This window comes from Bufo bufo, unplaced genomic scaffold (assembly GCF_905171765.1).
Source record: "Bufo bufo unplaced genomic scaffold, aBufBuf1.1, whole genome shotgun sequence".
NCBI classification, from domain to species: domain Eukaryota; kingdom Metazoa; phylum Chordata; class Amphibia; order Anura; family Bufonidae; genus Bufo; species Bufo bufo.
The window spans coordinates 1-18166 of NW_024400837.1; the positions used below are offsets into that span (position 1 = coordinate 1).

Genomic DNA, 18166 nt, shown 5'->3' on the forward strand with positions numbered 1-18166 from the left:
ACTAGGTGTATACAGGCCGTGTACAGTCTATGTACTAGGTGTATACAGGGATGTATACGGGCCGTGTACAGTCTATGTACTAGGTGTATACAGGGGTGTATACGGCCCGTGTACAGTCTATGTACTAGGTGTATAGAGCGGTGTATACGGGCCGTGTACAGTCTATGTACTAGGTCTATACAGCGGTGTATATGGGCCGTGTACAGTCTGTGTACTAGGTGTATACGGGCCGTGTACAGTCTATGTACTAGGTGTATACAGCGGTGTATACGGGCCGTGTACAGTCTATGTACTAGGTGTATACAGGCCGTGTACAGTCTATGTACTAGGTGTATAGAGCGGTGTATATGGGCCATATACAGTCTGTGTACTAGGTCTATACAGCGGTACTTCTGTGCGGTGGGGATTTCTGGGCTCTGAGGCTTCTTGCGGCCAGTATTATATGGGATCCCACTGTTGTAGTATGTTGTGGGAAACATAAGGCAAAGTCTGGAGATGGTTGGATATTTGTATGGAGCATCTTGTTTGTAGTAGTGTTTTATATTGGTCGCCCCGCCGCCACTCCTCTCCAGCCCCCGCCGCGCCACGACTCCTCTCCAGCCCCCGCCGCGCCACGACTCCCCTCCAGCCCCCGCCGCGCCACGACTCCCCTCCAGCCCCCGCCGCGCCACGACTCCCCTCCAGCCCCCGCCGCGCCACGACTCCCCTCCAGCCCCCGCCGCGCCACGACTCCCCTCCAGCCCCCGCCGCGCCACGACTCCCCTCCAGCCCCCGCCGCGCCACGACTCCCCCCCCCAGCCCCCGCCGCGCCACGACTCCCCTCCAGCCCCCGCCGCGCCACGACTCCCCTCCAGCCCCCGCCGCGCCACGACTCCCCTCCAGCCCCCGCCGCGCCACGACTCCTCTCCAGCCCCCGCCGCGCCACGACTCCTCTCCAGCCCCCGCCGCGCCACGACTCCTCTCCAGCCCCCGCCGCGCCACGACTCCTCTCCAGCCCCCGCCGCGCCACGACTCCTCTCCAGCCCCCGCCGCGCCACGACTCCTCTCCAGCCCCCGCCGCGCCACGACTCCTCTCCAGCCCCCGCCGCGCCACGACTCCCCTCCAGCCCCCGCCGTGCCACGACTCCTCTCCAGCCCCCGCCGCGCCTCATTTTTGCGTATATTTTGATGTCAGTGTTTAGTAATGAAATTGGGTGAATATTAGAAGGTGTAGTAAGGTCTTCCCCTGTGTACAGGTCTGGTATAAATCTATAGGTTCCCTATATGGAGCACGGTGTCTGGGTCACACTGAAAGTAACCCACATGCAGGGTCCTCAGGTATCACTCACATGTCTGGGATCCTGAGGACTGAGATTGCGGAGGTGGCTCTGCAGATCGTCAATCTCCCGCTGCGTCCTGTCCATGTCTCTGCGCTGGCGCTCCATCTGTGCCTCCAGCTCCTGTGCCTCCTCCCGCAGCTGGTTTAGGAGATGGATCCTGCGGCTCAGCTGCTGCCGCAGCTCTTCCTTCTCCGCCTCTGAAACCTTTTCAAGAAATCATTATCAGCGGCCGAGGGGATGCTAGAGAACATATCGGGCACTGCCAATACCCGGGACCACCAATAGGCTGTACAGAGACCACATAGGAAAACCTCAGTATAGAGCGAAGGCTGCCGGGGAAGGGTTAACTAACGATTTTGTTAAAAAAAGAAAAAAAAAGGGAAAAATACAGCAAAAAACGCAATGTGTGAAAGAACCCTTACAGCTCCAACAGGATCTGACACCCAGCTTTTCCTGGATATGCAGCACGCCCATTGTGGCAGGACTGCTGCACGATTAGGAAGTGGGAAAGCTGGGTGAGTAGAAATGGTGGCCAGCTGTCCTAGGGGTCATGGCATTGCCTCCACACTCACCTTCTTCTGGGTGACGGCGTCTTCCAGCTCCTTCAGCTCCTCGGAAGCTTGTAACATCTGCTCCTCGGCGTGGACGATTTCCTGCCGCAGTTCAGTCAATTTGGCTTCAGCTAAAAAAATTAAAAATAAATTCTAAACTTTCTGACAGGGAGATGTGGACCCAGAGGGCACTGTACGTCTGACACCGACACGTGGACCCAGAGGGCACCGCACGTCTGACGCCGACACGTGGACCCAGAGGGCACCGCACGTCTGACGCCGACACGTGGACCCAGAGGGCACCGCACGTCTGACGCCGACACGTGGACCCAGAGGGCACCGCACGTCTGACGCCGACACGTGGACCCAGAGGGCACCGCACGTCTGACGCCGACACGTGGACCCAGAGGGCACCGCACGTCTGACGCCGACACGTGGACCCAGAGGGCACCGCACGTCTGACGCCAACACGTGGACCCAGAGGGCACCGCACGTCTGATCCTGAGGATACCACACGTCTGCCATCGAGATGTGGTCACAGAGGGCACCAGCTGGTCTATACACTGTACGTACAAGTCTAACTTCTGCACTGCTGAGGTAATACTACAACCCTCAACATTGTGCAGATGCTGCCCTAGTGGCTGTGTGTGGTCTTACCGGATCGTATTCTCTTCTCCTTTTCGTTCAGGTCCACGTCGAGGCTGGTGTGAATCCTTGCCCGGATCTGCTGATTTCTGATCTGGTCATCGGTATCCGGCTCGATCTTCCCGACCTGTATGTGCTGGGCATGACTGGGGATGTAGTCCTCTCGAGCATACAGGTTCCTCTTGTACTTGGCTTTCCCAATGTACGGGCTCTCCCCAGGAGCATCCTCGGCGTCTGCCTCCTGTACATGACAGAAACCGGCACATGACGGCAGGGAGTATAACCCTATTCTGCATTACAGAACGGGTGTGGTGGCCCTAGAGTACCTCTCCCACATGTTGTCACCCAGCTTTCCCAGAGGTCTGCAGAGCTAATCCGCCCAGCAGCATTATGGGAGCACGGCTCGGTAACTGGCTGACCTGCCCGGCCTCCGGAAAGCTTAGAAATGGAGGACAGGGACCTCTACCTAAAAGATCCAGCAGCTTCCTGCTGGACTCAACACTACACACAACTACAACTCTCATCAGTCAGGTTGGCTAGAAGGTCACCTCGGAGGTCAGATATCCCAGGGGCTCGAACTTGGCGTCGATCTTGTAGAAGGCGAGCTCCTGCTCCAGCTCGTACTGCTTCTGACAGGCGCGGGTCAGCTCCAGCGTCTTCTGCTTCAGCTACAAAGAAAAAAGCGGAAATGAGCGCGAGGGAGAGATGGGCGACTACGGCACAGACGCCACGCACATCACACCACCACACAGCACAGAACACGCCACAGATCATGATGGCTGCAGGTCTACATGCTGAGGGTAGTAGTTCTGCACCCCCCTTCAGCCATCATGAGACCACTTGCGATATTGTACCTCACACACGGCATGCAGAGCGCCTCCCACAGGACGCACATGGCAAGTCTAATGGAGGAGAGACAGCACAGAGAGAAGTCATGCAGATGACATGCAGCCCGCTATGGGGAGACGAGCTCCAATACCTGCACACGGGGGGCCGAGGAGGCGCTGCAAGGAAGAGAGAAGGAGTCAAGAAGAGAGGTGCTGGGGCTATGGGTGCCAGCAGAAGTGGGGGTATGGGGGTCTTCACACCGTCCGCCCGCTGGAAGGTCCAAACTCCCATGTACACAGCTCTCCTCAGACCAGACATCAGTTACATGCTCCGCAATGTGGTTCTGGCCTTCTAAACATGAACCAGGAGGATCAGGATGAGCAGAGCTGGGGAAGCGCTGCCCGTCTTGGGGGAATTCACAGTTCCACACCCACTAGTATCTTGAAAAGCAGCGCGAGCTATCTAACGCACCTACAGGCTGTGATGGAAAGCATGGGGTTGGGCCCCGTATCCTTGCGATGGCTGCATTTGTTATGAAGAGGCCCGAACATTGGGATAGGAGAAAATGGGGAGTCGGGACCGGGTAGGAGGTCCTCTTCTTCATCATCACAGAGTGTGGCGAAACCAACCTCGCCACTGGGTGCTGGAGAAGCCGGTTTATCAGCCTCTTGCCCCAGGATTATGGGCCCTCTCATCAGCCCATGCTAAACTTAAACCCCATGGCGACTTGACTGTGTTTGTGGCATCTGAGCGCTCAGATCCAAGCCATCTGGGGACATGTTAAATGTCTATGTTACTGTAATGGTTGGGACATTGTATATTTGTATAGTGATATCTGTCCTATTGTCTCCACGTGTGTATTGGCGATTTCCCTTTGTCCTGAGAGATAACTGAATTACTCCTCGGTTGTCTCCAGGACAGAAGACATTGTGTATTCTCCTGCCTGTGATAATTACATCAACCCATTGTGTAAGGTAATTGTATCACAGGCAGAGGGGAGGATTTTGTGTGGGAGTGTTTTACTGTATTGTATGTGTTCATTGGCTGTTTTTACAAAACCCTGTGGGTGGTACTGATGTGTAACAATGTTATATAAGATCAATTAATACACAGCTCTGGGTGACCACTGCTTGACCCTCAACACGGAGCCTCGTCTCGTTCTTGGGGGGATTCACTGTATGCTGTTAGAGACTGATTGCTAGGAGTGTAAGCCGCTTGGGTGCGTTTCCTATTCGTCTGCTAGCAGCTATTCGTGAGGTTCCGTCCGGAGTTTGGAGCAAACCCTTGTATGCCGTTACACAGAGCGACTGACATGTTTAAGCCGAACATCTTCACAAATTATTATCTTCAGAAGGGGGGGGGGGGGGTCTCCTTGTAGCATTATGGAATTATACTGCCGTCAGGAGCTCCGTCCTGGCCGTGGACTCCTCTAAAGATCCAGGTGCTTAGACAACCCACTACACATACAAAGGGGGTGACCTCGCCGGTACAGAGGTGACAATCTGCGGGGTCCTCTCTAACATCTCCTGCCATTGGTCCTCCTCTAGGGGCCCCACCCCGGTCCCCCTGTGTACCGGGTAATCCTTCAGTACCAGGTCCAGTATAGCCCTGGGCGTCTTGGACTGCTTACTCTGGATTGGCTTCACGGAAACCTCAGAGACGTCGCCTGGCCCTGGTGTGAGGCTCGGAGGCTGGCAGCGGTGGGCGGAGGCGAGCTGTGCTCTTCATCCATGGACATATTTCCCCATCTTACTGTATGTTGGGGGGGGAGGTGATGAGACGCAGGCGATGGGATATCCCTGAGTGAAGTCGCTCATAGAGCTCCGTAGTCTCTTTGTGGGGGATTAGGGGGCACTCCGGCTGTCCTACTCTGCTGTACAGGACTATTGGAAAGCCGTGGAGATCCTGATTAATAGTTTTTCATCTACTTTCACACATTTTTGATATCGAACATCAGAGTAAACCTATTATAGTGGGAATACATAGAGCGGGACAAGGATGGACACTACTCCCATCATCTCTGAGTGCAATGACTGGATTGAGGAGACTTCAGTACTCGCTGACCGGCTGTCTAGATTCTCTAGGGGGAGCACTGCGCTCTAATCCCAATCGGAGAGTCTCGCGGGGCAACCTTTCTATTTCCGCCCTTTGGTCACTGATATTTTGGACCTTACGGATCTTTACTTGAAACCTTAAAGGGCTTCTGTCACACCCAAAACACATTATTATTTTTTGGGCTTGTTAAAATCCTTATTGGACGACTATGCCCTATATCGGGCTCTTACCGTGGTCTGTGGCTTCTTTTCCTTAAAAATCGGTCTTTTAAAATATGCAAATCACTTCACTACCAACAAGTCGGGCGTCTACTTGCTGGTATCCGCCGCAAAAAACCGCCCCCTCCTCCGGTTGATTGACAGGGCCAGCGAGCGCTCTCCTCTTCTGACTGGCCCTGTCCGTATTTCAAATCCCGCGCCTGTCTTCATTCGGCGCAGGCGCTCAGAGAAGGACGCTCGCCTCCTCAGCACTCCCTCAGTGCGCCTGCGCCGATGACTTCTTCTCTTTCGGTGACGTAATGGGCGCAGGCGCACTGAGGGAGTGCTGAGGAGGCGAGCGTCCTTCTCTCAGAGCGCCTGCGCCGAATGAAGACAGGCGCGGGATTTGAAATACGGACAGGGCCAGTCAGAAGAGGAGAGCGCTCGCTGGCCCTGTCAATCAACCGGAGGAGGGGGCGGTTTTTTGCGGCGGATACCAGCAAGTAGACGCCCGACTTGCCGGTAGTGAAGTGATTTGCATATTTTAAAAGACCGATTTTTAATGAAAAGAAGCCACAGACCACGGTCAGAGCCCGATATAGGGCATAGTCGTCCAATAAGGATTTTAACAAGCCCAAAAAATAATAATGTGTTTTGGGGCTGACAGAAGCCCTTTAAGAAAAATCTGATTGAAAAAGAAGAAAAGTAGCGCGAGCTGCAGCAGTAAAAGCCGTGGTCCCTGCAGACGCCGCGCGGCAGTGAGGAGGGTCCCAGGGGCCACAACAACACCCTAACCCAAACAGGACAGGGCCCCGGGCGTCACTGAATGTAATGTAACCTGCGAGAAAGACATGGCGGCTCCTCAAACAAATACTGACGGGAGGAGAATAGGATGAGCAGGTTAAAAGACACAGGACAAACCGGATGTAATATAATATCACACCGCGTGACCGGGCAGGACGCCATTATACTATACTGGATGTAATATCACCGCGTGACCGGGCAGGACGCCATTATACTATACCGGATGTAATATCAACGCGTGACCGGGCAGGACACCATTATAATATACCGGATGTAATATCACCGCATGACCAGGCAGGACGCCATTATAATATACTGGCTGTAATATCACCGCGTGACCGGGCAGGACGCCATTATACTATACCGGATGTAATATCACCGTGTGACAGGGCAGGACGCCATTATAATATACCGGATGTAATATCACCGCGTGACAGGGCAGGACGCCATTATAATATACCGGATGTAATATCACCGCGTGACCGGGCAGGACGCCATTATACTATACTGGATGTAATATCACCGCGTGACCGGGCAGGACGCCATTATAATATACCGGATGTAATATCACCGCGTGACCGGGCAGGACGCCATTATAATATACCGGATGTAATATCACCGCGTGACCGGGCAGGATGCCATTATACTATACTGGATGTAATATCACCGCGTGACCGGGCAGGACGCCATTATAATATACCGGATGTAATATCACCGCGTGACCGGGCAGGACGCCATTATAATATACCGGATGTAATATCACCGCGTGACCGGGCAGGACGCCATTATACTATACCGGATGTAATATCACCGCATGACCAGGCAGGACGCCATTATAATATACTGGCTGTAATATCACCGCGTGACCGGGCAGGACGCCATTATACTATACCGGATGTAATATAATATCACCGTGTGACAGGGCAGGACGCCATTATAATATACCGGATGTAATATCACCCGCGTGACCGGGCAGGACGCCATTATACTATACCGGATGTAATATAATATCACCGCGTGACCGGGCAGGACGCCATTATACTATACCGGATGTAATATCACCGCGTGACCGGGCAGGACGCCATTATACTATACCGGATGTAATATCACCGCGTGACCGGGCAGGACACCATTATAATATACCGGATGTAATATCACCGCGTGACCGGGCAGGACGCCATTATAATATACCGGATGTAATATCAACGCGTGACCGGGCAGGACACCATTATAATATACCGGATGTAATATCACCGCGTGACCGGGCAGGACGCCATTATACTATACCGGATGTAATATCAACGCGTGACCGGGCAGGACGCCATTATAATATACCGGATGTAATATCACCGCATGACCAGGCAGGACGCCATTATAATATACTGGCTGTAATATCACCGCGTGACCGGGCAGGACGCCATTATAATATACCGGATGTAATATAATATCACCGCGTGACCGGGCAGGACGCCATTATACTATACCGGATGTAATATCAACGCGTGACCGGGCAGGACACCATTATAATATACCGGATGTAATATCACCGCGTGACCGGGCAGGACGCCATTATAATATACCGGATGTAATATCACCGCGTGACCGGGCAGGACACCATTATAATATACCGGATGTAATATAATATCACCGTGTGACAGGGCAGGACGCCATTATAATATAGAGGATGTAATATCAACGCGTGACCGGGCAGGACGCCATTATACTATACCGGATGTAATATCACCGCATGACCAGGCAGGACGCCATTATAATATACTGGCTGTAATATCACCACGTGACCGGGCAGGACGCCATTATAATATACCGGATGTAATATAATATCACCGTGTGACAGGGCAGGACGCCATTATAATATACCGGATGTAATATCACCGCGTGACCGGGCAGGACGCCATTATAATATACCGGATGTAATATCACCGCGTGACCGGGCAGGACACCATTATAATATACCGGATGTAATATCACCGCGTGACCGGGCAGGACGCCATTAAAATACCGCATGTAATATCACCGCGTGACCGGGCAGGACGCCATTATAATATACCGGATGTAATATCACCGCGTGACCGGGCAGGACACCATTATAATATACCGCATGTAATATCACCGCATGACCGGGCAGGACACCATTATAATATACCGGATGTAATATCACCGCGTGACCGGGCAGGACGCCATTATAATATACCGGATGTAATATCACCGCGTGACCGGGCAGGACGCCATTATACTATACCGGATGTAATATCACCGCGTGACCGGGCAGGACGCCATTATAAAAAACCGCATGTAATATCACCGCGTGACCGGGCAGGACGCCATTATAATATACCGCATGTAATATCACCGCGTGACCGGGCAGGACGCCATTATAATATACCGGATGTAATATCACCGCGTGACCAGGCAGGACGCCATTATAATATACCGGATGTAATATCACCGTGTGACCAGGCAGGACGCCATTATAATATACCGGATGTAATATCACCGCGTAACTGGGCAGGACGCCATTATAATATACCGGATGTAATATCACCGCATGACCGGGCAGGACGCCATTATAATATACCGCATGTAATATCACCGCATGACCGGGCAGGACGCCATTATAATATACCGGATGTAATATAATATCACCGCGTGACCGGGCAGGACGCCATTATAATATACCGGATGTAATATCACCGCGTGACCGGGCAGGACGCCATTATAATATACCGGATGTAATATCACCGCGTGACCGGGCAGGACACCATTATAATATACCGGATGTAATATAATATCACCGCGTGACCGGGCAGGACGCCATTATAATATACCGGATGTAATATCACTGCGTGACCGGGCAGGACGCCATTATAATATACCGGCTGTAATATCACCGCGTGACCGGGCAGGACGCCATTATAATATACCGCATGTAATATCACCGCGTGACCGGGCAGGACGCCATTATAATATACCGGATGTACTATCATCGCGTGACTGGGCAGGACACCATTATAATATACCGGATGTAATATCACCGCGTGACCGGGCAGGACGCCATTATAATATACCGGATGTAATATCACCGCGTGACCGGGCAGGACGCCATTATAATATACCGGATGTAATATCACCGCGTGACCGGGCAGGACGCCATTATAATATAGCGGATGTAATATCACCGCGTGACCGGGCAGGACGCCATTATAATATACCGGATGTAATATCACCGCATGACACCATTATAATATACCGGATGTAATATCACCGCATGACCGGGCAGGACGCCATTATAATATACCGGATGTAATATCACCACATGACACCATTATATATATACCGGATGTAATATCACCGCATGACCGGGCAGGACGCCATTATAATATACCGGATGTAATATCACCGCGTGACCGGGCAGGACGCCATTATACTATACCGGATGTAATATCACCGCGTGACCGGGCAGGACGCAATTATAATATACCGGATGTAATATAATATCACCGCATGACGCCATTATAATATACCGGATGTAATATCACCGCATGACCGGGCAGGACGCCATTATAATATACCGGATGTAATATCACCGCATGACACCATTATAATATACCGGATGTAATATCACCGCGTGACCGGGCAGGACGCCATTATACTATACCGGATGTAATATCACCGTGTGACCCAGGACGCCATTATAATATACCGGATGTAATATCACCGCGTGACCGGGCAGGACACCATTATAAATACCGGATGTAATATCACCGCATGACACCATTATAATATACCGGATGTAATATCACCGCGTGACCGGGCAGGACGCCATTATAATATACCGGATGTAATATCACCGCATGACCGGGCAGGACGCCATTATAATATACCGGCTGTAATATCACCGCGTGACCGGGCAGGACGCCATTATAATATACCGCATGTAATATCACCGCGTGACCGGGCAGGACGCCATTATAATATACCGCATGTAATATCACCGCGTGACCGGGCAGGACGCCATTATAATATACCGCATGTAATATCACCGCGTGACCGGGCAGGACGCCATTATAATATACCGCATGTAATATCACCGCATGACCAGGCAGGACGCCATTATAATATACCGGATGTAATATCACCGCGTGACCAGGCAGGACGCCATTATAATATACCGCATGTAATATCACCGCGTGACCGGGCAGGACGCCATTATAATATACCGGATGTAATATCACCGCATGACCGGGCAGGACGCCATTATAATATACCGGATGTAATATCACCGTGTGACCGGGCAGGACGCCATTATAATATACCGGATGTAATATCACCGCGTGACCGGGCAGGACGCCATTATAATATACCGCATGTAATATCACCGCGTGACCGGGCAGGACGCCATTATAATATACCGGCTGTAATATCACCGCATGACCGGGCAGGACACCATTATAATATACTGCATGTAATATCACCGCGTGACCGGGCAGGACGCCATTATAATATACCGGATGTAATATCACCGCATGACGCCATTATACTATACCGGATGTAATATCAACGCGTGACCAGGCAGGACGCCATTATAATATACCGGATGTAATATCACCGTGTGACCAGGCAGGACGCCATTATAATATACCGGATGTAATATCACCGTGTGACCGGGCAGGACGCCATTATAATATACCGGCTGTAATATCACCGTGTGACAGGGCAGGACGCCATTATAATATACTGCATGTAATATCACCGTGTGACCGGGCAGGACGCCATTATAATATACCGAATGTAATATCACCGCGTGACCGGGCAGGACGCCATTATAATATACCGCATGTAATATCACCGCGTGACCGGGCAGGACGCCATTATAATATACCGGATGTAATATCACCGTGTGACCAGGCAGGACGCCATTATAATATACTGCATGTAATATCACCGTGTGACCGGGCAGGACGCCATTATAATATACCGGATGTAATATCACCGCGTGACCGGGCAGGACGCCATTATAATATACCGCATGTAATATCACCGCGTGACCGGGCAGGACGCCATTATAATATACCGGATGTAATATCACCGCATGACCGGGCAGGAGGCCATTATAATATACCGCATGTAATATCACCGCGTGACCGGGCAGGACGCCATTATAATATACCGGCTGTAATATCACCGCATGACCGGGCAGGACACCATTATAATATACCGGATGTAATATCAACGCGTGACCAGGCAGGACGCCATTATAATATACCGCATGTAATATCACCGTGTGACCGGGCAGGACACCATTATAATATACCGGATGTAATATCACCGCGTGACCAGGCAGGACGCCATTATAATATACCGGCTGTAATATCACCGTGTGACCAGGCAGGACGCCATTATAATATACCGGATGTAATATCACCGTGTGACCAGGCAGGACGCCATTATAATATACCGGCTGTAATATCACCGTGTGACCGGGCAGGACGCCATTATAATATACCGGATGTAATATCACCGCATGACCAGGCAGGACGCCATTATAATATACCGGATGTAATATCACCGCATGACCGGGCAGGACGCCATTATAATATACCGCATGTAATATCACCGCGTGACCAGGCAGGACGCCATTATAATATACCGGCTGTAATATCACCGTGTGACCAGGCAGGACGCCATTATAATATACCGGATGTAATATCACCGCATGACGCCATTATAATATACCGGCTGTAATATCACCGTGTGACCGGGCAGGACGCCATTATAATATACCGGCTGTAATATCACCGCATGACCGGGCAGGACGCCATTATAATACCGCATGTAATATCACCGTGTGACCAGGCAGGACGCTATCCTCAGCGCTTGACTCCATACTACAGCTCTGGTGGTGACTGGAGCACAGGCTGTGGGGGTCGTACCTGTCATGGCGGGGGCTTTGACCACTTACCAGCTCGTTCTTGGTGCCCATCTCACACCCCAGCTCCTTGCAGCTCTTCTTCTGCTGTTGCAGCTCCTCCCGCAGAGACATGTTCAGACAGTTCTGGTTGTGGAGCTCGCTGAGGACCTTGGTCTTCTGGCTCTGCAGGTCCTCAATCTCCTCCATCTTCTTCTCCAGGTCCTTCTCCAGCTTCTCCACCTCCTCTACAAGTAGAAGATGTCAGTATTAACCCCTGAGCCCCCGCAGATGGAGTGGAGAGAATCAAGAGACACCTATGTGCGCCAGAGGACCCCGGGTGACTCATCTGAGCGGGGGGTGTCGGAGCCATCGCCCGTCCAGGATCACAGACATGGAGACTACGGAAACGACAGCCTCCAGGTATGAGCCGCTCACCGGCCGTCCTGAAGAGCGGGTAATCTACAGAGCTAGAACCCAGACTCCGGAAAGTCTGTAAAACCTGATAGGGGTTGTAGTCTTCTATAGTGCCCTGTGGTCTCCATAGCTACAGTTACCGCACATGAAACCTTGTACTGCTACTGTCTAATTGCCCCTAATGTGGATCAGGACCCGGTCACATGACTGATTCTAGAGGGCTGTACCTCGGGTGATTTCCCATCATGCACTGAGCTATGACCCGGTCACATGACTGATTCTAGAGGGCTGTACAGGGTGATTTCCCATCATGCACTGAGCTATGACCCGGTCACATGACTGATTCTAGAGGACTGTACAGGGTGATTTCCCATCATGCACTGGGCTATGACGCGGTCACATGACTGATTCTAGAGGGCTGTACCTCGGGTGATTTCCCATCATGCACTGAGCTATGACCCGGTCACATGACTGATTCTAGAGGACTGTACAGGGTGATTTCCCATCATGCACTGAGCTATGACCCGGTCACATGACTGATTCTAGAGGGCTGTACCTCGGGTGATTTCCCATCATGCACTGAGCTATGAGCCGGTCACATGACTGATTCTAGAGGACTGTACAGGGTGATTTCCCATCATGCACTGAGCTATGAGCCGGTCACATGACTGATTCTAGAGGGCTGTACCTCGGGTGATTTCCCATCATGCACTGGGCTATGACGTGGTCACATGACTGATTCTAGAGGACTGTACAGGGTGATTTCCCATCATGCACTGAGCTATGACCCGGTCACATGACTGATTCTAGAGGGCTGTACAGGGTGATTTCATATCATGCACTGGGCTATGACCCGGTCACATGACTGATTCTAGAGGGCTGTACCTCTGGTGATTTCCCATCATGCACTGGGCTATGACCCGGTCACATGACTCATTCTAGAGGGCTGTACCTCGGGTGATTTCCCATCATGCACTGAGCTATGAGCCGGTCACATGACTGATTCTAGAGGGCTGTACAGGGTGATTTCATATCATGCACTGGGCTATGACCCGGTCACATGACTGATTCTAGAGGGCTGTACCTCGGGTGATTTCCCATCATGCACTGGGCTATGACCCGGTCACATGACTGATTCTAGAGGGCTGTACCTCGGGTGATTTCCCATCATGCACTGAGCTATGAGCCGGTCACATGACTCATTCTAGAGGGCTGTACCTCGGGTGATTTCCCATCATGCACTGGGCTATGACCCGGTCACATGACTCATTCTAGAGGGCTGTACAGGGTGATTTCATATCATGCACTGGGCTATGACCCGGTCACATGACTGATTCTAGAGGGCTGTACCTCGGGTGATTTCCCATCATGCACTGAGCTATGACCCGGTCACATGACTCATTCTAGAGGGCTGTACAGGGTGATTTCCCATCATGCACTGGGCTATGAGCCGTCACATGACTGATTCTAGAGGGCTGTACAGGGTGATTTCCCATCATGCACTGAGCTATGAGCCGGTCACATGACTGATTCTAGAGGGCTGTACCTCGGGTGATTTCCCATCATGCACTGAGCTATGAGCCGGTCACATGACTGATTCTAGAGGACTGTACAGGGTGATTTCCCATCATGCACTGAGCTATGAGCCGGTCACATGACTGATTCTAGAGGGCTGTACCTCGGGTGATTTCCCATCATGCACTGGGCTATGACGTGGTCACATGACTGATTCTAGAGGACTGTACAGGGTGATTTCCCATCATGCACTGAGCTATGACCCGGTCACATGACAGATTCTAGAGGCTGTACCTCTGGCGATTTCCCATCATGCACTGGCTATGACGCGGTCACATGACAGATTCTAGAGGGCTGTACCTCTGGTGATTTCCCATCATGCACTGGGCTATGACGTGGTCACATGACTGATTCTAGAGGACTGTACAGGGTGATTTCCCATCATGCACTGAGCTATGACCGGTCACATGACTGATTCTAGAGGGCTGTACAGGGTGATTTCCCATCATGCACTGGGCTATGACCCGGTCACATGACTAATTCTAGAGGGCTGTACAGGGTGATTTCCCATCATGCACTGGGCTATGACCCGGTCACATGACTCATTCTAGAGGGCTGTACAGGGTGATTTCCCATCATGCACTGGGCTATGACGCGGTCACATGACTGATTCTAGAGGGCTGTACCTCTGGTGATTTCCCATCATGCACTGGGCTATGACCCGGTCACATGACTCATTCTAGAGGGCTGTACAGGGTGATTTCCCATCATGCACTGGGCTATGACCCGGTCACATGACTGATTCTAGAGGGCTGTACCTTGGGTGATTTCCCATCATGCACTGGGCTATGACCCGGTCACATGACTAATTCTAGAGGACTGTACAGGGTGATTTCCCATCATGCACTGAGCTATGCCGGTCACATGACTGATTCTAGAGGGCTGTACAGGGTGATTTCCCATCATGCACTGGCTATGACCGGTCACATGACTAATTCTAGAGGGCTGTACAGGGTGATTTCCCATCATGCACTGGGCTATGACCCGGTCACATGACTGATTCTAGAGGGCTGTACAGGGTGATTTCCCATCATGCACTGGGCTATGAGCCGGTCACATGACTGATTCTAGAGGGCTGTACCTCGGGTGATTTCCCATCATGCACTGGGCTATGACCGGTCACATGACTGATTCTAGAGGACTGTACAGGGTGATTTCCCATCATGCACTGGGCTATGACGCGGTCACATGACTGATTCTAGAGGGCTGTACCTCGGGTGATTTCCCATCATGCACTGAGCTATGAGCCGGTCACATGACTGATTCTAGAGGGCTGTACCTCGGGTGATTTCCCATCATGCACTGAGCTATGACGCGGTCACATGACTGATTCTAAAGGGCTGTACCTCGGGTGATTTCCCATCATGCACTGGGCTATGACGCAGTCACATGACTGATTCTAGAGGGCTGTACAGGGTGATTTCCCATCATGCACTGGGCTATGAGCCGGTCACATGACTGATTCTAGAGGGCTGTACCTCGGGTGATTTCCCATCATGCACTGGGCTATGACCGGTCACATGACTGATTCTAGAGGGCTGTACAGGGTGATTTCCCATCATGCACTGGGCTATGACCCGGTCACATGACTGATTCTAGAGGGCTGTACAGGGTGATTTCCCATCATGCACTGGGCTATGAGCCGGTCATATGACTGATTCTAGAGGGCTGTACCTCTGGTGATTTCCCATCATGCACTGAGCTATGAGCCGTCACATGACTGATTCTAGAGGGCTGTACAGGGATTTCCCATCATGCACTGGCTATGACTTGGTCACATGACTGATTCTAGAGGGCTGTACAGGGTGATTTCCCATCATGCACTGAGCTATGAGCCGATCACATGACTGATTCTAGAGGGCTGTACCTCGGGTGATTTCCCATCATGCACTGGGCTATGACGCGTCACATGACTGATTCTAGAGGACTGTACAGGGTGATTTCCCATCATGCACTGAGCTATGAGCCGGTCACATGACTGATTCTAGAGGGCTGTACCTCGGGTGATTTCCCATCATGCACTGAGCTATGAGCCGGTCACATGACAGATTCTAGAGGGCTGTACCTCGGGTGATTTCCCATCATGCACTGAGTTATGACCCGGTCACATGACTGATTCTAGAGGGCTGTACCTCGGGATTTCCCATCATGCACTGGGCTATGACCCGGTCACATGACAGATTCTAGAGGGCTGTACCTCGGGATTTCCCATCATGCACTGAGTTATGACCCGGTCACATGACTGATTCTAGAGGACTGTACAGGGTGATTTCCCATCATGCACTGGCTATGAGCCGGTCACATGACTGATTCTAGAGGGCTGTACCTCGGGAGATTTCCCATCATGCACTGGGCTATGACGAGGTCACATGACTGATTCTAGAGGACTGTACAGGGTGATTTCCCATCATGCACTGGGCTATGACGCGGTCACATGACTGATTCTAGAGGGCTGTACCTCGGGTGATTTCCCATCATGCACTGGGCTATGACGCGGTCACATGACTGATTCTAGAGGGCTGTACAGGGTGATTTCCCATCATGCACTGAGCTATGACCGGTCACATGACTGATTCTAGAGGGCTGTACCTCGGGTGATTTCCCATCATGCACTGGGCTATGACGCAGTCACATGACTGATTCTAGAGGGCTGTACCTCAGGTGATTTCCCATCATGCACTGAGCTATGAGCCTCACATGACTGATTCTAGAGGGCTGTACAGGTGATTTCCCATCATGCACTGGCTATGAGCCGGTCACATGACTGATTCTAGAGGGCTGTACCTCGGGTGATTTCCCATCATGCACTGGGCTATGACGCGGTCACATGACTGATTCTAGAGGGCTGTACAGGGTGATTTCCCATCATGCACTGGGCTATGACCGGTCACATGACTGATTCTAGAGGGCTGTACCTCGGGTGATTTCCCATCATGCACTGAGCTATGAGCCGGTCACATGACTGATTCTAGAGGGCTGTACCTCGGGTGATTTCCCATCATGCACTGGGGTGGGCCACGTGTGGCCGGGTAACAGGCTACATAAAGCATCAGACACAAGCCCTGGACAGGAGGGGCGCTGTTTTTTTGGAAGAAGCCATGTTTTCCTGCGGCATGTGCCGCGGACTCACCCTGATGGAAGCGGTGGTGCGCCTCCTGCCGCTCCTGGTCCGTGATGGTCTCTCCATCCAAAGTGTGCAAGGAACGCAAGTGGAAGACGAGGTAGGGCCGGTAATGGGGGAGCGCGGCCACCGGATTGTCAGCCAAATACAGCGACATCAGGTCTTTCAACGGCTTCAAGCGGGAAACGTCCTGCAACTGCAGAAGGGGGTGAGTAGCTGCAGAGGTCCAATTACCTGCGACCCAGGTCTGGGCCCACATGACATCACGACTTACTGAGGAGATGACATTCTGCTTCAGACTCAGGACCCTCAGAGCCTTCAGCTTCTTCCCCATCCAGGCCGGGATGTGCTCGATCTGATTAGCAGACAGGTTCAGCTTCTGCAGACTCTGCATGTGCTCCAGAGCTTCAATCTTCCTGCAAGACATGAGGCAGAGACTGTACCCGGGACCGTATCCCGCCGGGTGCCCGACCGCACCCGGGACCGCATCCAGCCGGGTGCCCGACCGCACCCGGGGCCGTATCCCGCCGGGTGCCCGACCGTACCCGGGACCGTATCCAGCCGGGTGCCCGACCGCACCCGGGGCCGTATCCAGCCGGGTGCCCGACTGCACCCGGGGCCGTATCCAGCCGGGTGCCCGACTGCACCCGGGGCCGTATCCAGCCGGGTGCCCGACTGCACCCGGGGCCGTATCCAGCCGGGTGCCCGACTGCACCCGGGGCCGTATC

At 52.2% G+C, this 18166-nt stretch overlaps 1 protein-coding gene across 1 annotated transcript; it reads right to left on the minus strand.

The window, feature by feature from the left end:
- Positions 1 to 1328: 1328 nt before the first annotated feature.
- On the minus strand, positions 1329 to 17865 carry LOC120984608 (centriolin-like; the record flags this gene model as incomplete). The annotated part of the gene is made up of 7 exons (XM_040413394.1): positions 17713 to 17865; positions 17448 to 17634; positions 12380 to 12573; positions 3064 to 3183; positions 2528 to 2756; positions 1892 to 2001; positions 1329 to 1523 (listed from the first exon to the last, which is right to left on the minus strand). Coding segments are annotated over exons 1-7 (1188 nt in total), but the record flags the coding sequence as incomplete, so codon positions are not given.
- Between the last annotated feature and the right edge of the window lie 301 nt (positions 17866 to 18166).